The sequence below is a fragment of the Zosterops lateralis genome, assembly GCF_965231275.1.
Source record: "Zosterops lateralis genome assembly, chromosome: 6".
NCBI classification, from domain to species: domain Eukaryota; kingdom Metazoa; phylum Chordata; class Aves; order Passeriformes; family Zosteropidae; genus Zosterops; species Zosterops lateralis.
Window position 1 is genome coordinate 25,189,678 of NC_139761.1, and position 25,703 is coordinate 25,215,380.

The 25,703-nt window shown below is 40.1% G+C and overlaps 1 protein-coding gene across 1 annotated transcript; it reads left to right on the forward strand.

The window, feature by feature from the left end:
- Positions 1 to 419: 419 nt before the first annotated feature.
- LOC310910145 (uncharacterized protein) lies at positions 420 to 23,782 on the forward strand (the record flags this gene model as incomplete). Its single annotated transcript, XM_083862602.1, has 8 exons — positions 420 to 516; positions 10,898 to 11,019; positions 12,078 to 12,216; positions 13,062 to 13,183; positions 14,864 to 14,974; positions 18,241 to 18,347; positions 19,704 to 19,794; positions 20,920 to 23,782. 8 exons carry the CDS (start codon positions 420 to 422, stop codon positions 21,034 to 21,036), a joined length of 906 nt encoding a protein of 301 aa, XP_083718728.1. The 3' UTR covers positions 21,037 to 23,782.
- Positions 23,783 to 25,703: the final 1,921 nt, after the last annotated feature.

Here is a 25,703-nt window from a genome sequence, read left to right on the forward strand (position 1 = left end):
CCCGTTCGCTTCCGTTTCCGGGACGCGCGCAGGCCCTCTGCGTCGTTAAGGTAGCGCCGCGTAAACGTCCATCCAGCACCCGACGCCACACAGGCGCGAATTGCGGCGCGCTGCCTTAAGGCCGGGCGGGGGGCGGGGCCTCGGGGGGTGGGGAGGGCGGAGCTCCGCCCCCGCGGCCGCGCCAACAGCGAGGGGCGGGGCCTGGCCCGGCGTCACGCGGCAGCGCGAGCACGCGCCGGGAGAGGGCGCCGGAGGGGCGGGGGAGGGGGACTGAGCATGCGCGAAGGGTCGTTTCCGGTCGGCACGCGCGGGCACGCGGAGGGCGGGCGCGCGGAGGGCGTGGCTTCCCCCGCGGCGCGCACGTGGTTCTCCCCGGCGCGCGTGGCGCCCCCCCGCGGCGGGGCGGGGCAGGGCAGGGCATGGAGCTGGAGGCGGCGCGGCGCGCGGTGCTGGCCGTCCTGCGGGGCACGCGCGCCGCCGACCTGCCGCGCCTGCTGCACTGGATGCGACACAGCCGTAAGCGCCGCCTCAGCCGGGGCCGGGGGGAGGGCAGCCCCTCCGGGGGCTCGGAGAGGCCGGAGCGGAGCCGGCCGGTGCCACCCGCCCTGCCCGGCTGCGGTCGGGGCCGGCCGTGCCCCGGGGGCGGCCGCTGTCCCGTCCGGGCCCGTCAGAGCCCGTCAGAGCCCGCGGCCGTACCGGCCCTGCGGGCCCGCCCCGCTCCCGCCGCACACACACGGCCTGGGATGTCAGCCTTGTTCTGTGCTGCCTCACACGTGTTCGAGCAGCCTCTCAGAGGGTTGGAAGTAGCGGTTTGAGCTGATTTACAAACTTGATGTCACGTTAACATAGCTTTCCGTTTACTCCCTTGTTTATGCCTGGATGTAGTTTCCTGAGTGTGCTGCAGTCAAGCATTTTGTGGCAGACGGAGAAAGGAAATAGGGATCAGTGCAGAAAATGTAGATTTGCAAATGAACCCAAAGGATGACACGGAAAACCTCGACATAGGTGGTACATTAAAGCTGTAGTCACAGAGTGCCGTGCTGAATAAAGGCTAAACGCCGCTTAGTCTCAGAGTATATGTGCATTTTTCCATTGCAGATAGGAATCTGGAAGACCTCCTCCAACCTTGTGATCCAGTCTCAACCATCCAGTATATCTGTGTGTCCTGTTTATTAATGGTTGTCTCCTGGGATGGCGAACCTACCCGGATGGTCATGTGTCAGGAGAAATTCATCATGTGATGCAGCACTTCCCCAAGTCATACCCTGCTCTTTGCTCGGCTTATGCCTCTTGTTTGGGTCTGTTACAGCATGTCCACTTCAGGGTGAAAACAGCTCCCTAAGCCGGCACACAGGGATGGGGGCACAAAGGCCGGCTCTGACACCGAGAAATTGTCCAGCTGTCCAGGTACTTGGGACTGCAAACTCACATTTGCCCTGTGGTTTGTGGCTCCCACAGTCCCTCAGATGGAGAGGCAGGGCAGGTCCTTCTGAGGTGGAGCAGGCCCTCTGCTGGATTTATGGGAAGAGAACCAGCTGGGAACAGGCATGCAGCCCTCCCACCCAAACGGGTTCTTCCTTAGGAGAGACATTGCCAGATGTTCCAGAGCATCTGGGAGTCAGCCTTCACTACCAGAGCAGAGACGGGCCTCCCTTGTGCTTGAAGGCTGAATTTTGATGGAAGTAGTGTTAATTGCAGTTAAACATTCTTATTTTCTGTGCGTGTATGTACACATCACACATATTCTGCATGTGTGTATGTATAATACATAATGCTAGAGCAGTCTGCTGTAAGCAATACTGCATACTTCCAGTTCTGAGGTCTTGTCTGGACACAGTAGCTTCCTAAACAGTGCTTGGGTTATTGTAAATAATTCTGTTCAAAGTGGTTTTCTTCTATCCCATATGCTCTAATATAAGAATCTCGTTGAATTTCACATGCAATCATTTGTATTGCTTATTCACTTAACATAAATCATCGCAGCTCCTATGCCCTGTATTAGTTGGTGTGGTGTGCATATATGGCTTTCTCAGCTTTCTGACTCCTTTACAAATATAGTAAAGCACATGGGAGCTTGCTAGTGAAACTTGAAAATGCTGAACTCTTTCAGTTAGGAAACTAATACTTACTATTTTCTCTGTTTCAGTTCTATGGTCGTGTTTTACTTCTGCCATAGGAATTTTTAGCCAATAGCATCATTTATGTAGACTCCAAAATCCTTTGGCCTTGAATACATTTTAATATATTTTCTATGTTACAGCTTCCAAAACTTATCTGTGAAAGATAATATGCTATGGTTACTAGTCTTTGTTAGATTATGATCTCTCAAATATTATTTCAGATTTTGAATGATCTGGCTTTTTGCCTAGGTCTTTCAATGAAGGGATACATATATTCTTGCCTCATATTTTCTCTTCATAATTAAGATACAACCTAATGAGTAGATTAGGCTCCAACTCTTGAACTACTTTGTGTGTGGTATATCTGAGCAGTCTGTGTCCTTCTATTTTTATACTGTTCGCATCACTAGTGATTGCTGCTGCTTCACTATCATCTTTAAACAAAATTAGCTTTATTTACAGTTGCCGTTCAATGGCTTTTCAGCTCCTATGCTGCACATCAGAGAACAGAGTGGACAGGGCAATCAGGATCAAGCAGCTGGAGTAATGTATATAATTTCATCTCTGAAGTCTCCTTGACAGACCATCTTCAGAATCTTTTTTGGTCTAGGATTCTTTGCTTACAGGGTTGTGCTCTGATAATATTTTATGCTAATTTTCTCTTTCCAAAAACTGCTCATGGTTAGTATCCATGGCTGGATGCTATGAATTAATATTCTGAGAAACCAAGTTGTACTTTAGACATCTGCATCCTTGACATTTGCTTACACTTTGTGATTGTATTTTGTGAAGTGCTGATGCAGTTTAGAACTGTAGGCCACCATATTTGTTGCAAGGTGTGTCATTTAGAATGTGTCTTAGGCTAATCTTATTTCCCTGCTTGCCACATTTGTGAAGAAATTTAGAGCCTGTAAAATTAGGTCTCATGCTAATACTTGTAGAAGTTACCAGTGGAAAAATATTAATGTTTACCCAATTCTTGTGATCTTTTGAGGTGCTGCAGTCTCCCTCTCTAACATACATATATGTTTACATGTAGATATATGGTAAAAGAGTGGAAATTAGAAAGCTTTATGCCTATGTGCAAAGACTTAATTGTTAAACAATCAAGGTATGTTTCACTGCCTCTTTGGGTCATTAACCTGTTCCTGTTTTTCTGATCTCCTTTCTCTGAATGGCTGTGTCTTGCTTTATTTCTAGCTTTTGCCCTGATGAGTACAGGACTAGAGTACAAGATGAGTATCTCTCCCTTACTAGTTTTATTTTATTGCAGCATTGGACAGTAAATGAGCAGAGGCATTTTTCTTGCAGGTCACATTCCTTTAGTCTTTTTGCATTTTCCTCAGAGATGCAAATATTTTGTGTGATGTCCCCAGCACGCTCTCTTGATGATGCTTCTCTTTGCATTGTTTCTCTGAGCTGCTTCTGTGGCTGCATACTGGCAGTAACTTTTAGTGTGGATTTTTTTTCCCTCAGAATTATTGCATTTGAATAATTATACTGTCCATTTTAATATTTAGATAGTCCTGTGATAATAAATAGTGCTTGGACTGAGGCTAGTGAGGAGCTGGTAGAGGCTTTTGCCGTTGTACCCTGAGTACAGCTAGGGAATGTGGTGTTTTCTGTGTGCAGAGAGGACTGTTTTATGGGAGATGTAAAAAGTTACCAGATCTCTGTGCCACACAGAAATAAAAGCCTAGTCTTTGGTGATACAGATGTAGGAAGGAAACAAACCTCTGATGAACAAAAGGGAAAAAAAAGCGGTAAGGATGGGGAGATAATATTGAATGAAAACTAGGACAAGATAAATGGAAACAAAAATGGTATCCCCACAGACAAACTGCTTCTCTGTGGTGTGTCATTTCCGTGCCTTCTCCTCCTGTATCCCATTCCTGTTTCTGTCAAGATATTGAGCTTATAGGTTTACCTCCAGCTGAGGAGAACTGGGCATGATTCCAGCATTAGCTGTAGTCAGGCTTTTTCCTTCTTCACGCCTCTCTCTGAATTAGAGTGTACATGCATCCTTAGAGTAAAGTCCTGCATGGAGTGGTTGACCTTTAGGATTAGAGTTGTTGCAAAGACAGCCTTATTTATTACTGTAACTTAGTTGGTGTTTTCTGACTCACACACTGAATGCATGAAATGTTATTGAGAAACTTCCATGGAAGATACAAATTAATTTATAGTAAAGTGAGTTATCTTACCTAAAGTAAAGCCTTATATATTTTGAATTGAAAGAACATTGAACATGTTCTCACTCCAGTGATTTCTGAGTAACCTCCCTTAGTAATTACAGGAATGTAAGTGAAGGAAAGATTTTATTTGTTTTTTCTTTGTATGAATGTGGGGGGTTTTGTATTGAGAATTTTAGAAATTCCAAGTCTTTATGTGTGATGGAAGAAGATATTACTGTTTTAAAGCAGCTGCTTAGCAACACTGCTTGAATGTTTCACAATCAGCCAGCTCTTCCCACACACTGCAGTGAAATGTACGTCATTTCAGGGTGACTCGCATTCCAGCTTTTCTTTCGAGTTTGTCTCAGATCTTAAAGAAAATTAAATAATAAGAGTTGGAAAAAAGAACAGGAACCTTTGGTGTCTTAACTTTTTTATCATAGGATGATTAATGCTTTAATATCCTTTTGCAATAACCATGTTCCAGAAGTTCCGGCTAAGAAAACCTGGGTGAAGCCCAAGAGCTAATTCAAACCACTTGGGGAATCCCCCCTGACAATTCCCCTCAGATGGGTCCCAGCATTTGATGTATAGCTGGGGCATATTCCTGCTTGAACCTCCACTGCCCAGACTTCTAAACTTCTCAGTAGCAGAAAAGGTTGCATTTGGTAAGGAGGGATGCTGGGGGAGGTAACCAGTGAATTGGCCAAACTATCTGTTTACATGAACAGGAACACAGGAATCAGGGGAAGTAAATACAGGAATCTGAATCTTGAGTTTGAGATTGAAGTGAGCAAATCACTCTACCTAGTGGCAGCTACTCAATGCTTTTGCTGTACTTAGCACTTAAATGCAGATTACAAACCTCACCTCTCAGTCAGTGTCAGTGAAGCACAGATAAGGTGATAAGACCCTTTATGTTTCTTGTGTTCTGTCATGGGGCCTAAGATTGAAATATTTTTCCATCAGGGCTAAAACTTACTGTTGTGATACTAACTTCTGAATTTTTTCAATTCATGTAACAGTGTAATAAAACACTCCTACAAACCTTTTCCCATCTATGCATTTCCTGAGAAACTTTTAAATATGAAGCTAAGTTTTCAAAGTGATATACTGGTCTGAATTGCTGATCATTCCTACAGTACTCAAAATATTCAATATCAAGAGTATTACTCAAAATAGTAGTTGAATAATAATCATTGCAAATCTCATTGCAAATCCTCTAATTTAAGGATAAACAACATATAATGAAGTACTTTTTTGTGTGTGTGTGGATTCACTTGTACTGAGAGCAAACCAGCTTTTTAACAGGTTGATGTACAATTTAGTCTTGTGATTTCAAAGTTGAGGGCAGTCAGTGCTGTAAATTCAGGCTTTTAACAGGCAGTGAGGGAGGAGTATCTTATAAAATCAACATAACTGATTATGGAGGATGTGCTGCTTTTGTACAGTGTTTTGCATACAGAGAAGAAACTTCTCATACTCTTAGGAGCAGACTAAGTGTGTCCAGCATTTTCTATCATGTACTTTATTATCTAGGAATTAGCCTGTTCTCTGACCTGCTAGGTAAAGTTATCAGATGATAATTTGCACAAGACAAGAAGAGGAAACAGGATAAGAAAAAACTTGATTCTTTAAATGGTTCCTTTCAGTCACTGCATATGGAACTAAAAGTGGAATGAGTATCTTTAAAAAGGATGGAAATATGGGTTTCTGCAATGGGACAAGTATAGTATGTGTTTTTGTGTTTGTGTGTATGTGAAAAAGTAATTTAGTACAAAGCTTCATATCCAAATTTGTAGAAGTGATTTGTTCAAGTAAAATACCCTTTTAGAAGGGATAAAAATAACATTGCATTTTCACATTAACTGGAATGGATTTACTTGTTAAAATGATACCATACCAAAAATCCTTTCCACTATTCTGTTTGATACACTAAATTGGGATGTTACCGATAATTGGATGAATCACCAGCTTTGGGAATTGGCAATAATTTCCTTTATTATGACAAGTCATACTGGTATGAGAGAGGTCTCAAGAATACCAAATACTTCTAAGTTGTTAGTCATTGAAACGTAATAGTGGTGGGGAAAACCAGGTATTGTAAAACAGGTTTGAGACTTGTTTAAAATTTAACTTCAAAGCTTCTTTCAATTAGCCAATGTAAAAAGTTTAAACTAATAAAATGAGCTCTGGTTACATTTCTGTTGGAAAAAGCCAGTTACTTTCTGCCAATAACTATGTATGCTTTGGGATAGAAAAAATATTTAGAGTTACTGAGGTACTTGATATACTGAGGTCACATATTGCATCTCAAATTGTTTAGCCAAAAAGGGCAATACTAAAATTTTAGGGATGTGGTGCTTCCTCCTTGACTTGGTTGTCCATTATTTAAATTATTTAAACACGCTGAATTACTAAATTAACCTTGTATTAAGTAACATGGCTGTTAATATTTGTTTTTATCTACTGTGAGTTGGAGTATATATATCTGGAAGACCATAAGGTGCTTGCTGCTATGGTTGCCTTTGCTAAATTCTCTTCTTTCCTCTTCTTCATTGACATGGAATCTTCTATTGTCATTTGGAAATCGCACATTGCTTGTCTTCAATCCTGTATTTTGCAGTGTTCAGCTGTTGGTGTAGCGGTGCTCTCTATCTGGTGTGAGGCTTTGTGATGTTTTCTTAGCTTGTGTCGAAAGGCTGACTAGCACCAGGGTGATAATGAGGCTTTTTGCAACGTGTTAATTAAATTTTATAAATGCATGTTGAGTAAATCCAGTGGAACCGGTTTTTGAAGTAAAATACAAACACTACACACTCAGACTTCCTCCATAAACAAATGATTGTGATTCATCTTGCAGTGTTTCATGAACTGTGTGTTTCTTTCCTGGTTGTCTGTTCAATGAACACAGGTTGGCTTGCACACGCTCCATTTCTTGTTGTCTACATTTCATGTTTATAACAGGTAGTAAAATGATATATAAAATAGTTTTCTATTTTTGTTTCTTCTTTGAAGATCCCTTCCTTTTAAGGTGATACTGAGATTCTCAAGAATGAACAATTTGTTAAACACGAGGGTGGAGTTGATAAAACTCTACCAGCAGAGATGCATATTTTCATATTTGGTGTTTCCTACTTGATGGCAATCTACAAATATTTACATACTGCAAAAGTAAATGAGTTATTGTGGTAGCTGTTGGTGTTTCTTGCTTTGACAGGAAGGAGTCAACTCTCCGTGTCAGAGTTCAGTCACAGACTGTACACACAGGTGTGGAGTGTTGCACGCACAGCTTCTGCTGCAGCTGCCATTCTGTCATCTCGGATGTTCAGACCTCCTTCTCCTTTTTTGTCCCTGCTTATTGTGCTTTAGAGTATTAACTGATAGTTAGAAAGGATCATTTCCATTTGTCATTTGTTTTTCAGTGTCAGCGCTTCAATAGCTTTTTCTTTGAGCTGCATGTGTGTTGTCCTTAGGACTTGTTTTGGACAGCGCATACCATAACTTGTGTGTGTCATACTTTGTTTCACAAGAAGAGATCAGAGGGCCCTATGCAAGATGGTCAGTGTTGTGACAGGTACTGTACAGATTGTACAGGGCAGGGAAGGGATACTCTGGATCAGAGAAGATGGGTGTGCTGCCTGTGTCGCACTGCAGGTGTGTGTTTCTCTGCTGTGGAGCTGGAACACGGAACAGTCTGGAGAACTATCCGGCACTGATGGTGGCCAGGAAAGGTCGCCCAGGCCATGAGGGAGCAGATCCTATTGACGCACTAGATCTGAGAGGAAGAGGGCTGAAGTTCTGTATTTGCAGTGTGATGTGGCTGACCTGGTGGTCTAGGAACACTTCCTGCATTTCATTAAATGCTATATATGAATTTGATACTCTTAACAGGCACTATAACAGCTGGATGAGCTCTCTTGCATAGTAATAGTATTGTTTTAAAGCAAGTGCCAGATGTAGAGGCTTATTGCCCATAGGCACTGTTCTGTTCAGCTGCTAATATCAGCTTTCTGCTCTCTTGTTCTGTCTGTAGCATGATTTTCCCCTTGCTCCCTCAGATGTTACCCGCCTCAGCAAACGGGTGTCTTGGCACTCTGAGGGCATGTTGTGCTGCTGATGGTCTCAGTTAAGATACACTTAGATTTGCCCACATTCCCTTCCCATAATATCTGGGTTTACTTCAGTGCTGTGTCACATCCATAAAATCTTCCCTGAGCTGATTGGAAAAATCACTCTGCTTCTGGGATGTTCATAACAAATCTGCAAATTGTTGGATGGGCTGTGAGTTTAACAGGATGGGTGCTCATTAGAGGTTTCAAATGAACATGCTGACAAGCTGGAGCTGCTGCATTGCACCTGTTGTGTTGGTGTTGCTGCTGTTGCAGCTGCTGCCTCTGCCCCTCCTGTGCCCCTCGCTGCAAAGTGTGCGTCTCTTTAGGAGCTGAGGTTCTGGAGAACCCAACTGTGAGCATTTTGGAGCAGTGAATTGCCTGCCTGAAGTATAACAACCACAAATGGTAATGCCCATCAAGGCCTTGGAGCATTACTGCTGTATGTTTAATAAATTATAAACCAGATATATCTTAAGGGAACACAGATAATTTAAAGTTTCTGCTGCTTACTACGGGGGATTCAGGATTATCTATTTGGATCTATTTTCAGATGCATTGAAAGAACCATTTACATTTGCACTCTTAAGAAGAGAGCATTTTGCAGCAATGAATGATGGTTTCTTGAATCATACTATTCTCACTACAGTGCTTAAGCAAAAACCATTTCAGAAGCATTTCATAGTTTAAAGCTTTGCAGGTTTCTGATTCCTATACTAGCCTTAAAATTTCTTTCTAGCATTTCCTGTGACCCACAGGAAAGATTAAATGCATTAGCATAGAGAACCTTGTAGTGTGTTCTGTAGATTTATTTTGAACCTGTTTGCCATGAAGCTTTTCTGTACTAATGTTCCCACCTGGAACAACAATACTAGCAAACATTGCCTTTTTTTAAAACACCTGTAAAAGCTGTCAGATTTTCTTTTCCTGAGTGATTCACTTACATGTAAGAAACAGACTTGCTGCCCAACATGTTGGCAGTCTGAATAAAACAAGAAGCAAACCAGAAGGGGTGGGGAAGAGAGGACATACATGTCTGTTTTTAGACAAGACTTAATAGATGGGTTTGGTGTATTTTTTCAGGATTAGATTAGTGGTTGCCTCTTGGTGGTGGTGGTTGTCTTTTACAGGTATGTAGCTTTGACCTGAGATGTCCCTTTGTTTAGAACCAGTTCAACATCCTCACAGCGGTGAGATGTTCAGACAAAAGAATTTCATCTAGTCCTTCTTTTGAGGAAAACGTAATGAGGAAAACATAACAAGAAAAGAGCAGATCTTGTGCTCAATGCCAGTTAGGAACATCATACTCTTAACATGAAATTGGGGAGGTATAAGCAGGGTGTTGGCTGCAAGATGTGAAAAGTCTGGTAAGAGCAAGTAAACTTTTAGCTGGAGTGTCTGGTTCTCAATACTGCAGGTCAGAAAGGATGAGAGAGTCAAGGAGATCCAAAGGGAAGTGTTGAGAATCATCACACTCTAGGAAAAAGTCAGGTAAGGTCTGGATAGGCAAATCCTGTTTTTTCTTGGAAAGAAGACTGATAAGTCTTCAGGGAAGTAAATAGTTACTATATAATGGAGAGGAACAGAGTTTTCTATTTCCCTTGTGAGTGGGGCAGATAATACTAAGTAGTGGCAGAGGAAATTAAATCAGTAATTAAGAAGGGTATTCCTTTCTAATATTAAGGGTAGGCAAGCACTGGAGTAGATGGCTAAGGGTGGTTTTAGAGTCTCCAGCATTAACAATCATTTTCAAAAGAGCAGTTTGGAGAGGTAATGACATTTCTTGATTGAGCCTCGGAATAAGAAAGGATTAGTGTCCTCACATGGATTCCTTCTCGATTTTTTTTTTCTGAATGTCTTTTAAAAAATGTGCTAAAGTAATGCAGGAATATCCTGGAAAAATAGCAAAAATTTACAGTGTGGCTTTGCAAAAATGTGTTGGTTTACATACATTCCTGTTTTCTTTCTCATTTGAAATATTTTTATAGTTTAGGTAATGTAAAATATATTGTAAGTTGAACTGTTGAACTGTGCATTATCCCTGATTTTTTTGTAAGTTTATTAGAAAGATCATACGTATAAAAAGAAACTTGTATTAAAAAAAAAAAAAAAACCTGCATTCAGGCAACTATTGAGTTTTGTAATTTCTCCAATAGTTCAAAAACATCTTTGATGTTTTTTATATCTTAAGCTGAAACAGTATCACTTTGGTGGCGGCCCAGACCATCATATGTGAGTTATAAATTTATAAATATGAAAATAATTTGAGATTTCAGAAAAGCAGTGCATTTATTTTACGTGGCAAAGTTATTACAATCCAAATCTGTTATTGGCTGGAAAAGTTAACAAAGGCTGAAAAATGCATACAAATAAAAAACCTTATCCATCTGGTGTTGTTTATGTCTTGTAACTGTGTATTGTACTGGTCATCACTTAGTCCACATGATCAGCATATGATTGTTCATGAATTTTTGTTTGTCTTGATTTATAGATGACTTTGATGAGCTTGTGGTGAGTAACAATGATGTTGTGCTCAGAAATATCGCTGAAGACTTGCGGAATCGTTTGCCCATCGAGGCAATGTTTACTTCAGAACATCAGGCTGTTCAGAAAGTAAGCTAATTGTTATGGTCTGCTTTTGCTGAACCACATAATTTATTCTAATATCATTTTTAGTGGTTCATAATAGAGAATGAACATGGATTGAAGTATAGGAAAATCTTAGTTTGGTTTTTAGGTCTGTTGCTCTATGTTTGCATGACTCCAAGAAAATTTCTTCGTAGTTTTTAATACTTTGATCATATGTTATTTGGGATAGCTTTCATTCTGTGTGGTTAATGCTAGCTCCATAATAGACTCTAGCAGCCTCCTTAAAGACAGCAGGAACACAGGGCCAGTGTTTTGCTGTTGCCATAATGTGGGCAGCCCAGAGATGATACCCGTCTCTTTTCAGATTCTGATGGCTCAGAAAGGGGTGGGCTGCAGTCCTGTAGGAGGAGAGTGCACCTTTTCTACTTGAGCTGTCTGTATACAAGGAAAGTTAATGCATTTCCCAGAAAAGTGGTGTGTGGCTCTTCAGTGGGAAAAGTGGATTGGCCACATGCAGCAAGTCTGAAAAAGGGAGGAAATATGAGTAGGAGGATGAAGATTATGGCCTTTGAAATGATGAGAAGGCAAGCATCACAACTGGTATACTTTTGATTGAAAGTGACACCCATGTTAATCAGGGGTGCTTCTAGATAGATGCATAAGGCACGATGATGAAAACAGTCACTTGAGGCTGAGAAGCAGAATTGACCTTTCTGCTAAATTTAAGTTACATTCTCATCATTAAAAGAAGAGAAAAAGCTTCCTTTACCCTGTATATTCTCTATAGCCAAGCAAGCACTAAAGAGACAAAATTCCCATCGGTCCCCCTGCTCAGGTATCAAAACCAGCTTGCATTCATTTGTCAACTGCCACTTACTGGTTATTTCAGTGGAATTTGATGACCCAGTTTACATGCAGGATTTCTGTTGTTTTTTGGGGTTTTTTTTAATTGTTGCATAGGGAAAAACATGGATTTCAGGGATTTTGGAGAAGGTGAGATGGTGGGATAGTTAATGTGTGACAGTGTAAGTGAAGTTAAAAGACTTGGTTATGCCTTTCTAAGGTTTTGTTCCTCTTCTCAGATACACCAGCATCCACTGCCCATGATTCATGTTGATGCATTCCTTTATGATGATGATGTTGTTGATTCATTGTGTGAGGAGGGGAAAATGAGTAGGAGCTACTGCACGGAGTGTGGCTCATACAAAACTGCATCTTTAGGTAAGTGTTCTTTCAGGAACAAGAGAAACAAATTGAGTTTAACTAAACTGGTTTGTGCAGTGACTCATCTGGACAAGAGCTGATGGAGGACTTTGTCCAGACTGGTGCAATACACAGGATGGAATTATTTCCTATAACCAGTGGAAGGAGCCTCCTACATATGTAAGTTGAATTAATTTGCAGTATGTGAGTGACAATTGTTGCCCAAAAAAACTGGGCAGGTAAGAGGCAGACTATGTACCACTGGAGAGGAAGGTGCAAGAGGAAGACAATACTGTAGAATCCATGTATTTGCCTTTGTCTCCTCTCACATGCTGAAAAACAGTAGAGAGTACCATCTGTCTTAAAGCTTGTGTGTGGTGTGGTACAGATCAGTGCTGTTGCCAGTATAGCACAGCCATTGAAGGAATGGTTTATATGGAGAATGTTTCATTCATTAAATCTTTGGAGTTGAAATTAAAGCTAATTAATATGTCTGCCCATAAAACGTTTTGTACATATCGTGTTGAGCCTTAGGTACTACATTTCCTTTTTCAGTTAAACAGTTCCAAGTTACTTTGTTGTATATTCTTTACCATATGTTACTGTGCAGAAAAAAGTAATTCAGTTTCATGAAGGATTTCAAAATTCTCCATGTAAGGCAAGGAATCCCCAGGTTTGGGACAGGCTGCTTGGCTCATTACCTCTGATCTGCAAACCTTGGTGTTCCAGGGTGCCCAGCACTAGTGCAGGCAAGAAACCACACAAGTTTTCAGTGAAGATAATACTTCAGGTTACTATATCAATGGTTAATTAAGTAGTTAGTACTGCCCACCCAACACCTTTGTTCTGTTCTTATTTCCCAGAGTTTATTTCGCATTCCTTTTCCCTCATGGAACTGAAGTTTCTTTATCAACATGTACTGCCTGACCTGACAGGAAAGGTAGTGGTTGACGTTGGCTCCAGGCTTGGTGCAGTGCTATTTGCGGTAACTTCCAGCACAGGAATTCATATTTTATTACTGTGACAAACATTTTCCCTCTTTTCTGACTTCTTACTCTCATTACTCAATCTTGGATGGGTCATTCTGAGAGGCACCTCTGATCTGACTCTCTGAATAGTATAAGGTTCTGCTTACTAGCCATTTCAGTTCTTCCTCTGTTCCTCACAAGAGGGAATACAAATGATCTTGCTTATGGAGAGGAAAAGTCTGTTGTCCAACAGAGTAGCATATTGCTGTCACACATGCTGCTCTTTTGCTCGTTCCTGCTGTCTCTTTCATAAGTAAGTTTGTCCTCTTATGTCTTGACCATGCCTATATATAGATTACTTATGTTAAATTCCTTTATGAAGCTGATAAACTGTTAAAATACACAAAGGAAGACTTTGATATGAATTTGTCTCCAAAAACATATTGTCCTGCTCTGCATTTTAAAATGCACATAAAATACTTCATCGGGAAACTTGAGTGCAATTTTGATTGCTTTTGGCATAGCTGGTACAACATATGGCCAACAGCAATGCAAAACACACATTATTACTTTTTTTAAAAAGTCAGTGTCTGTTTAGGGCTCAATCTTGCAAACACTTGAGCATGTGATTTTATTCATTTGAATAGTCTAATTTTGGGATTACTCAAATGAGGAAAGTTACTCCCATTTGTAAATATTTGCAGCATTGGGTCCTTAAATGGTAACACTTTTGCTAGGCTGAATTTGTTTTGAAGTATTTAAATGCTTGTTTTATTATAGTAGAAGATACTCACAAAGCACTCTTCCAAAAAAGAGTCTGCTTCATAATATGGTCTTGCCTTGGAAGAGGGGTTACCACCTTCACAGGTTGCTTTTCTACTCTGAGTTGAATGGTTTCAGAAAACCTTAATAAAGACTTGTAATACGTGTGAATCTCAGATATTCTGTGTCTTCAGCATTGTTTGTCTTTGCCATTGTTGGCAAAGTGTAATTACAGTGCTCAGTGGAGACAGTGGCACTTAAAGCAGTATCTTTGTTAGGGCACTATACGCTCAAGTATTTGTACTATTTTTTCTCTAACATTTTCAACAACTTCCCAAAATCTTAGTCCAAAACTAAACTATTTTTTGGGCTTAATACTAAGTAATAATTCAGCTTTTTTTGCATATATACCTGTATGAAGCATCTGAAAACGTCAGTAATACAAAGCTGACAAAGACTTGGTATCAAAATGTGCCACTATATTATTGGTACGTTGTCCTCCATTTTCACTCATTTTAACTATGTCTCATGTTTTTGTTCTTTTCGCTTGATATTTTCTTCCTCAATTCTCCCAAGAAACAAAAACTACATGTAGAATCTTTTCCCTTCACACTATTTTTGTAACTTGTTTTGTACACCTTTTTTCTTTCTTAGACTATTTTCCGTCTGTTTTGCAGTGAACTTGGAGCTTTCCTTTTCTTGTTATTTTGACGTGTCATTTTGGATCTCTTAGTAAAATTTGTGAGGCTTAAGTGGAAATTGCCAAATCAGGAGCTTAGCTCTGAAAAATATTTCACACCCACTGAAAGACATTTGTCAACTCGCTATTTTAAGATGTTTTTTTAATCTTGTGTTTTATTCTCTTCTTTTTAAATGAGAATTTTGGACTTGCTTTAAAGGCATCACAGTTACTAAATTTCCTTTTCTTAATGTAGGGTTATCTTTATAGCTCAGCTTCCCAGCTGTATGGAGTAGAAATGAATGCAGACTTTTGCCAGTTGCAAGAAATGATGATTACAAAGTACAAGTTCATTGACAGAATAAAGGTAACTAAATATATGTTTTAGTTTATGTATTTTTAACCACTGTGTACAAGGTATCTGGTTTAAGTGAGTGGCTGGTAAATCAGCATTCTGAGAAGTTTCTGCCTTTGCTTATTTTGATCTTAAACAAAGGCTTTACATTAGGAAAAAAAGATCTTATAGCAGAGAGAAAGAGGGAAATTATCAAAATATGAATCCCTTAGCCTTTTTCCTGACTGGACTTTACCCATTGGCTCACACAAAACAGACATATCTTAGCTGATTCTCCCAGTGAAATCAATGACATCATTGCCACTCATGTCTGTGAAACTGAGTGTATAAAGAATTTCTGTCACAAACACAAAATGTCTGTGATTCAGTTTTGTTAGCAGAAAAATGTTTGTAGGATTTGCAAATTTGCATCTAAGGACACCTAAAGGACTTAAATTTATCTGTATTTCCTTTCATAGAATGTCAGTGTATATGTACCTTCCACAAACAAAATGGGTTTCAAACAAATTGCTATCATTATGGGAATCATTTCCCTAATTTCATTATGGGAATAGCTACTAATATTTTGAGAGGGCAAAAAAAAATTCCTTTCTGGACCATACCCATTATTTTGTTACCAGCAAAAGTTGAATAAGTAAGTAGAATATGCTGAGCAAAATACTGGCTTTAATCCTGTGTTGTGTGCATGTGCTCTTGAATGAAGTCACACAAACTGCTGAGTATAGTAATTTCTTGGGTATTAAGCTAACCCATTTTTAAACTAGAAAGAAATAATAAACATGAAATATTTAACACAGGGTAAGCAGTATCACTGGGTTGCTCAGTTCAGTCACAGTTGCTGACAGTTTATCCATAACCTTCGGGTTTGGCGTATGTTTTGTGTTCATAGCACTTTATGGTGATGAAACTGAAAGTACAGTTAGGAACTCTGTCAAGTTAATTCAGTGGAACTGGAGATCCATAAGCATGCTTTTCAGCCCTGTATATTTTTTATTATAAGCTTTTATGTATTTTTTTCACACCTTGTAATTCTGCTGAAATATTCATTTTGGAGCATAAAGATAAGATAATAGGTTTTCAAAGCAGTGCCCGAGGACTTAGCTATTTGAGTCTCATTAAATGCTAATTTAGTCATGTGACTCCTGTTATCACACTGCTTTGAACATTTCAATCTTAGATTTCTATTTCACCCCCAAATGAATCCTCTCTAGAGGTACAGATCAGCCTGAAAAATTGTGAGAATCCAGATGCTGGTCATAGTTCATGACACAAGTTTGAAAAACATTTTAGGGACTCTTCTAAAATAGAGATTGCTGTTTTTCAAGTTACTCTGAATTTTTATTAGAATATATTTCCTAAAGGATAACAAAGTGAAATGATATCTTTAGTGGCTAAATCTGTGAGTGAACCTTGTGTTTCTTTGGTCAACACTTGGTTTGTTAAAGTATATAGAAGGTTGCTTAGCATCTTTTGCCATTTGAGGAATCACTGGGAGGAAAGTAAACAGTTCAACAGATCTTACGAAACTTGAGACCTTAATTCAGAAATTGCCTGTAATCATGAAAGGCTTGGTGTGTATTCCATTGGACAACAGGGCAGGTTTAAAATCAGTTGCTGCCTCCTCTGTTGTGCTGGCACACAGCCGAGCAAATCAGAGAACTGGTTCAGCTGAAACAAACCCAGCAATGTTGGGGGTTTGACTAGAGCAGTACCTGTGTCTGGGTCATTTTGCAGCCACACATGCTTATGTGGTCCCAGATTCCCCAAGAGGAATGAGGATGTGTTTGGGGAGAATGAGGTGCTTAGGTCACTTTGGTCAGTATGGTTACCTACTCTGTAAATGCAGAGTAATTTTAGGTCAAGTCTTAAGTATCATTCTAGTCAAGGAAACATCAACATACATTCAAAGTTTTCCAGTAGTTCAAGCATCTTTCTGAATTGTGGTTTAAAATATTAGGACTGCCAGTATTCTGTCCTGTGCATGGGGTTATTCTTCCCCAGGTGTAGGACCCTGCATTTGCTTTTGCTGAATTCCTCTCTGCCCATCCCTCCATGGTATCAGCCACGCCTCCCACACCTTCCTGTCATCAGTGAACTTGCTGAGGAGGCATCTCCCCTTCATCCAAGTCATTCATGGATTAAACAATACTGGACCCAGTGCTGAGCTGTGGAGGACACCAGTAGTGACAGGCCTCCAGCCAGACCCTGTGCCACTGTTTATGACCCTCTGGGATCTGCCATTCAGTCCATTCTCAATCCTCACTGTCCACTCATCCAGCCCTCACACCCTGAGTTTGCCTATGAAGATGTTGTGAGAAACAGTGTCAGAAGCCCTGCTAAAGTCAAAGTAGACAAAATCCACTGATTTCCCCATATCCATCCAGGTAGTTGATTCATCAAAGAAGTCAATTTAGTTTAGTGAATCCATGCTGACTACTACTTGTCCCTTCAAAAGATATTCCAATTTACGTTTCTCATCAGATTTGGGATACAGAATAATAGAATATCCTGAGTTGAAAAGGACCCACATGGATCATTGACTCAGATTGATAGATTTCTCTGTCTTTAAGAGGAAATCAAACACATCAGAGTGTTAATGAGCATCCATATTCTCCTGTCTCACTTGTTTTGAAAAATGACATGATGTGCTAATATCCTTTTTGGTAGGTGAAGGCAGGTGAAATCAAAACAACTCCTCCTTTGCTGACTGTAGAGGCAGTTGTTTTGTAGGATCCTCCAGTGCTACTGAGCATCCTGCCTTTCCAGCATTCCCAGTCTCAATATGCATTGTGAGAATTCAGCTGTCAAATCTGGTTCTGTAGTGTCTTTTCTAGCTGTAATCCTTCAGTAACCCACTGACCCTGTGAGTTGTCTTTTAATATCCTCAAAATAGCTTCAACTAGCTTAACTTCTTTCCTGAAATCACTGGACATTTGTGATAAAATATAGGAAAGTGATATGTAACAGTCATCACATACATCATCTCTTTTATGGCACACAGTTCTAAACCAAAATTCAGAGGTACTTAGCATAATGGATTGAGTATTTTAATTAGAAGAATTAGGTCTTTTTTTTTTTTTTCTTAATTTTTTTATTTTTGAGAGGTTATTATGGTTGTGTATGTCAGTTTTATCTACTGTGAAGCCAGTGAAATACCTGTTTCTGTGACTGGCTCAAAAGGGTGGTAGCAGGTGCTGTTTTAGGCTGACAGACTTCATGAATTCTCAAAAGCTGTATTCGTCTCTTAATTTATGCCTTGGGAAATTTTTCTCCTTCAGGTGGTTCATGCAGACATCTGCACTCAGCCCTCACTTCTGCAGAAGGCTGATGTTGTTGTAATGAATAATGTCTTTGAATATTTTCTTGACAGAGAGGAACAGGCCAGGTAAGCTCTGTGTCCAAACAAGTTACCTATTTCTTTGGCAATATGTGTGTAACCTTGTGAATTATGGAAAACCTTAAGGTTGTGCTTTTTGAAGGCACATACATAATTTATATAAGGAAATTGTTTCATGCTGCCTACTTTTAATTGTTACACTTAACTGCTAAGGTGTTCTGGCAGTTGTTTATTGTTAAACCCACTAAACACTGCTGCTTTGTTTACCCAAATCTTGGCTTGAATCTTTGTGCTGATATGTTAAAATAGTATCTCGCTGCTAAAGAATCTGAAATTACTGTATCAGCATAAAGCCTAATCTTCACTGACTTGTGGATGTCAGAGCTTTAATATATACAGACTACAAAGCATGGTTATGAATGATATTTCTAATAGATATTCGTAAGGATGTGGTAGCAAACAAACATGTGGCTAAGGTTCTCTTTCAGGTACAAGATGCTCACAGATGAGCTTTTACTAATCCAGCAGCATCTGTTTAAAATGTAAATAACTTGATCATCCAGAGTTTAAAATGGGCAGTCAGAAAGGAGTACCTGTGTCTCCACTTGGTCCCAGCCAAGTCTGACATTCTGTACCAGCTTCAGCTAAGGCTTGCCCTGCTGCCCTGGATACCAGGTGATAATGCCAAGCAGAGAGGCACAGAAGTGGATGGGTGAAGGATAGTGAGTGTTTCAAAATGCCAGGAGATATGTCTCCAGGCACAGGACTGAGAATTCATTTGATTCTGTCATAACTTAGGGACAGTGGTTTAGTGTTGCATTAGTAGCATGAAGACAAATGACATTTGAAGAATTCTGGAAATTAAATTCTTTTTAGTCTGAATTGCCGTGCTGTGAGAAATGATTTTACTTGCAAAATCAAAAAACAAGGAATGCTGGGGGCTATATTTAAATACTCTGATTACTAATGTCTTAAGAGAAGTACTTTGTCACGACTGTACATGAAGTCTGTATGTAAAGAGCAGCTTGTTGTGAAGCCTAATAAAGGACTGCGCTTCAGGACTGGATTTTCTTCAAACCCAAAAATTTAAAGGGGCCAAACATCAATGTTTAATCCTTGTTCAAAGTGAAAGTCTTGACAATGCCAAATAATATGCATGTATATATGAGAATTATAAAGTTACAAAGTCTAACTATATATTCTCTGTGTTTTTAACACAAAGCTTGGTTTTATTCCTGCAAATACATTTGCTTAGATATTAATAATGGCTAATAAGAATGTATTGCAAGTCTTTAAGCTTATTCTACCTCTGGCCAATAAACTGCAAGTGTTAGATTAATTGTATATCAAATATGGGTGTTTTTTCTCCAACAAACTGGTCACATACCTTTAAATATGTTTCAGAGCTTGGGAATTTATTGCTCGTAACGTAAGGAAAAGAGGATCCTTACTAGTGACAGTTCCAAGTCTTGAAGAATCACTTTCAAAGCTCCAGGTAAGTTCCCTCAGCCTGTTTTAGCTGGCACACTTTGTTATTTTCTGTCAAAGTGGCATTTCTGTAGTGGAAGTTAGCTGGTTGCCAGTATTGCTGTAAGGAAGGATATATAATTTTGTGCAGAGATTAAAAGGTAGAAGACTCTGGATTCTGTTTTGAGGTTGACCACCAACGCATCTTCCTGTACTTCAATTGTCCTCATGTGAAAATGAAAATTCCAGCCTATATCAATAGGCTGCATGAATCATTGTATTAACATGTGTATTAGCTTTTGGAATTACAGATTAGTGAGAGATGTGGTCTCCCAGCTAACCAAGTGACTACCATCAGGCATCTTGAATCAGTTACACAGCTTTAGAGTGCAGTTGGAAGTAAACACAACAACAGTACGTCTTTCGAAGATGTTGAATGCCCTGTGCTGTTCCCTGAGCAGTAAGCACTCCCAATGAGCCACACTCTGCTCTCTGTCCATTCTGCCATGGGTAGATCATGTGTGTGATACCCAGGCAAATTATGTGGCCTGGCTTTAGATAGGAAACAAGACACCGATTAGACATGACAAGGTTATGTATAAAGTGACTTGCTTGCAACAGTAGTTAGTTTTAGAGAAATTGAATCACTTGTTGCCTGTATGCTGATGGGGAAGTAGATTGTCAGCCCCAAGAGCAGCAGTGGTGTCATTTGAGCTTTTCTTGGAGCAGGCTGTAGTCACAGAGCAGCTGAGAAGCCCTTTGTAGCCTTAATACAATACTCCCTGGGTGTGAAACAAGAAAATACCTGTGATTCTTCCATGATACTGTTAGCTGCTGCCTCAGCACATCTGTCAGAATGTCACCCTCTGATCAGGATGCTTGAGGCTTGTGCAAATGCATAAAGAAAGGCAGTTGTAATATGCTAACAAAATATCTAGACTATTGACTGAGATAATTTTTAAAGTTGCCTTTATTATCTCCTATTTGAGTTAAAATGGCTTTTCCAGAAATTAATTTATCATTGCCATATAATTTGGAATGAGTAGTCTTTCATATTATGCCTTGCCTTCTTAAAGTTGAAACTCCTTAACCTTGAAACTCCTGCTATCTCTTAACATGGTGTTGATTTAAGGATCTGCTTTCATTGTTTCAGACAGATGTACAGCTCAGTCAATGGGTCGAAGAGGTGCAGCTAAACTATGATGTGTATATGGAAAAGGATGTTGACAGAGAAGCACTCGAACAGATACATTTATACAAGATCCTCTAATACCTGGAAAAATTTACTAGTATCCTTATGACATATATTTTGGGCCTAAAATGAATTTGGATTGATTTGTGTGAATAAATCAGGTCAAAATTTTGTTGTGGTTAATTTGAGTCATATATGTGGTTTTTAATGAAGAAGAAGGAGTCTTTTGAAACAGGTTTTCTTATGGAGGCATTTTGTCTCAACATGGAACTTGTCTTTTAACTAGGAAATATCCTCGTGGTTTATTTTTTGCAGAAATGTTAAAAAGAGCCTCTACATAGTAATGCTAAAAGAACTTTTGATCAGTAGCATTGTGCACTGCCAATGTTTGCTAAATATAGCCAACCCAAAAATAGTGAATCTTATTTATATGAATGATAAGAATGCATTTAGCATAATGTTACATAAAAGCTGTAGTGCTGTTTCATTTTTGTATAAACCATTTATAATCATCAGTAATAATATTTATTAACAGTATTATCTTTGGTGTTCCCCCTGTGGAATTTGTAAGTTTCTTTTCAGATTCTGCTCAATAACCAGATTATCTACTGGCATATGTTATGAGGGATGCAAGTTCATCCATTTAGTTAGCTGTCCTTAGAGTGGATGTTAATATAAAATACTGAAGGACACCGAAGAGCCATGGAGAATTAATACAGCAAGTCCAGGATGATGGAACTCTTTTCCTGCATTTCTGCTGTAGATGGTAGGAAGTAATAAGGGGTTAAGAAACTGAAAATTCTGAACAGGTGTCACGGCTTAGCAGAGGCTTGGTGGTGGCGTAAAACAGTGAAAATTCGTAACAGAGCCTCCTCAGAGAGAAAAGATCCACATACGCCCACCACATTTATATTTAGATTTTACGTTCTAAGGATGTAAAGCTGTTAGTCAGCTGAAGAATGTTTCGGGTATTAGCAAACATTAACAATCCCAAGTGCAAAAATATTAACTTCGGGAGTTTTGGACTAAGTGTGTTGTGAATTTAGAAACATTGTTTGAAAGTTTGCTGCACAACTTATGTCTAGTGTAAATGAGAAAACATTAAATTGGATTTCAATCTTGAGATGATGTACAGGTCAGTGACTTTCATACTGTAAGCAAAAAGGATCAGTGGCCTTTAGGCACTCACCAGCACAGTAAATAAATGGGATTGTAGAAAGGATAGTGAGTTTTAAGAAGTCTTGCTTTCATGCCCTGTTCAGAGTGAAAGAGGATGTTTTAACTTGAGTGATACTGAACCCCTGCTCAAATACTGTGTTGAATCTATTCTTCATGCATTTAAAAATTAAAAAAGATTGAAAGCTTTTCTTAAAACATTTATTTTGTTGGTTAATTGTCAGTTAGACAAGTCCCCCAGAAAAGAAGCCTAGGAGAGGCTAAGTAACAGGGTGGAGGGGTAATGCGAGACTAAATAGATCTAACAAGGAGAGAATAAAAATGAAGAAAATAAATGCATGCACAGTTCAGAATGAGGAAATGAGCACTATAGTAATCAGTACAGTGAGAGCTGTGACTGAATTGGAGTGTTTAAATAGGCTGCTATAAAAGGAAAACTGAATGGGTCATAAAAAGCTACTTCATAACCCTACTACCATGTAAGAAGAAAACACCATGTTGGAATGTTTTTTACTTTTCCAGAGGTCCTGCAAGATCTGAATCAATTGTCAGGACTTAGGGCTCATGATAAGAAGAAGGGTATGATCTATGCCCCGCACCTTGTTTTGGTAATATGGGAACTACAACTTTTATTACAGTTGTTTCCCCTCTTCATGCTGAGTCTTCAAATACTTTTTTTGGGTGTTGATCTCAGATTAAAAAATTTCAATAGGCTGGAGCAGATCACCAGCATTTTTAATGACATCTGTATCCTCTCACTCTGAAAATAGCATACACGCATCTGGAGCTCATATGCAACAGAGGGTGCAAAAGGGAAGCTCCCCCTGTCTTTTTTAGACATCAGGAGAAACTCAAGAGGTGAGTTCAAGCTGCTGAAATGTGTGTTTTCCTCTCCTGCTCTTGATGGGTCCTCGGTTAAAGCCCTCACATTGACACATTCACTGAGAAGAGGTGGTGGTAATTCAGTTTGGTTTTATTAAACTGATATTAAGAGATATAACTCCTCTGTCCTTTTAGAAGCCTCTTCCTAACTTGACTTTGTGGGGCCAGAGATCATAGGCCATTCTTAAGGCTGCCTAACTCACCTACTGAAGACTAGAAACAACTAGTGTGTATGAAAGAAGGTAGTAATTGTCTCTTTTCCAGATGTACATTCCCACACACAAGGGTAGCAAAGGGGAAGTGTGATGTGGTTTGCAAAACCTCGTGTGAAAGGGGGCAAATCAGTCCTCCCTGTGCACGCTCAGAAGACCTGAGAGGTCAGCTGAAATCCTCCCAAGAGTGTGTGCGTTGCCTCAGTTCAGGTTCTGCTTGTTCAGCTTGAGGAAGCTGCCAGAGTATATTCAGCATGTTGAGTCCTTTTCTTAGTTCTGCTACTGCTGAATTGCATGGTATTTGGCCAGTGAATGAACTTTTCTCTTCCTTGGTGTCTACAGTGAAAATGAGAACAACAAATCCAAAATCAGAGCAAGGTTGTGAATTAATTGAATATCAATTGTTTTGAGATTGTCATATAAAAAATGTTAAATGGCGAAGCTCTTCTTTGTAAAGTGACCTAATTTAAAAGACCTGAAAGGCAAAGATAATACCATTACCTCTCTGAGATACTTTCTGGCTCTTTCCTTCACCTGACAGCATTGAAAAGGAAACACAGATTAACCACAGTACAGTGTTGAAAATGCATAAATAATTGTTTCCTAGTGCCCTCAGCTTTTACTCTGCCCTTGCTCTTAAATGGCCCCTGGTGTTGGAAAGAAGGGAGAGGGGACAATCTGGCACCCAGATTTTGGGCCTGCGTGCAGGGCAGCCCTGTCACAGCTGCTGAAGATGTCACGGTGGCTGCCACAAGCTGCCAGCCCGAGCTGCTCACTGCCCCACACAGCTCTGGGGCTGCACAGCTGGTGTGTGCTATGATTGCCTGTGAAACTCACCTCTGTATGGCCTGACAGAGGTCTCAACCCCAGCCACAGCAGCAGTAAACTGTGGCCATGAACAACTTGTAAATCACAAAATTTCACTTTTCTAGCCCTGAATTAGAAAACACTAATGAGGGAGATGCACATCTGCAGCGCTTATAATCACCAGGAGTTCCTCTCAGACATGGAAAGCAGCTCTGCTATTTCCCAGTAGTTTAACTTCCCATTCACCACCCTGGTTTCTGCAGAAAGAGCTATCTGAAATTTGAACCCATCAAGAACTAGTAGAAGTAGTAAAAGAAGTACTTTGTAGTAGTAAAAGATGAAAAAAAGGGACTCTGGATCTACTGTAGTAGCACAAAAAAATGTCAAGCTATAAGAATGATAGATTCACTTTGCAGACAGAAAACATTGCAAATATCTTTACTTGAGACTTTGTTTTCAAAAAATCAACAAATACCCAGTGGAAACAGCGTGGGTCTCACAGGTGTGTCATTTTCCATGTGCCTTTTTCACAGTAAGCAATACTGGAAGGTGCCAATGACCCATTCTTGGGAAAACTTGACAGTGGAGCAAGCTTGAAAAAGCCCAAATCTAGATTAATTCATTCCTCACCATCTGTATCCTCTTCTCTTTCCTAGGTTTCTCCTGTCCTTTATCTCTTCTCAGCTGTCTTTTCTCTCCCTGCTGCTAGTGCCAGGACCAGCCCGTGGTGCAGCAGGAGCTGTGCCTCAGTGTGGTTGCAGCCTGCAAGTTTTCTCTGTTCCTGGAAGACAGCAATAGAAAGTGTGACCGGTAACTTCAGCTGAGCAACTTCTAGGGTTTGCTGCAGGCTGGAATAATGACAGAAACATTTTTTAAGGGGCTGCTTTGTACTCTCCAGGAATTCCTTGTGGGGACTCCAGTGAAAAGAGCAGACCCTGCTCCATCTCATCTCTGAGGCCTCACAACAAACAGACTTGGGCTCTGGCTGCCCCCTGCCCACCCTTGGCAAAGCAGGAGTTGACATGTACAATGCCAGTACTCTTTGCCAGCATTTTAACAAATGGCCTCTCATATGCCCTTGGGCTGTCACAAGCCCTCTGCAGTAGAGGGGGTTGTGTTTGTAGAAATAAGTGGGAGAAGAAGGCAGTGCTGCTTTTCCAAAAGTGCATGTTAAATGCTCCTGGAAATGCTATACTTCCACTCACTGATTATTTGAGAGCAGATTATTGTGGCACAGTGTTTCAAGGAAGGAAAAGAGATGGAACATCATGCTTAAGTGCATGTGTTTTTTAAATTCCTGTGCAGAAACTCAGTGCAGCTTGTATCTCTTAAAAAATTGACATGTTTGTCACCCTAGGGGTGAGTCTTTTCCAACAGCAATAAGGTAGCAGTATGCTGGAAAGCTTAGAACTGATCACCTCCAGAGCCCCTTGTAGCTTATAACGTAGGAGTTCTCTGTGTGAACACATGCTGGAGTCATTCCCCATCAAATAAAGAGATATTAAAACCCCAATCCCAGACGTTCACTAGTAGTTGTAAGTCTTTTGTACTAAGCATTTCCTTCCCCCCTTTTGTTCTGCTGCATGACCTATATGATGTCCCAGCTCCTCCTGCAGTTGTGGTACTCCTTTACCTTGTCTTGGGAATTTTTGCATTCATGCTTCTTTG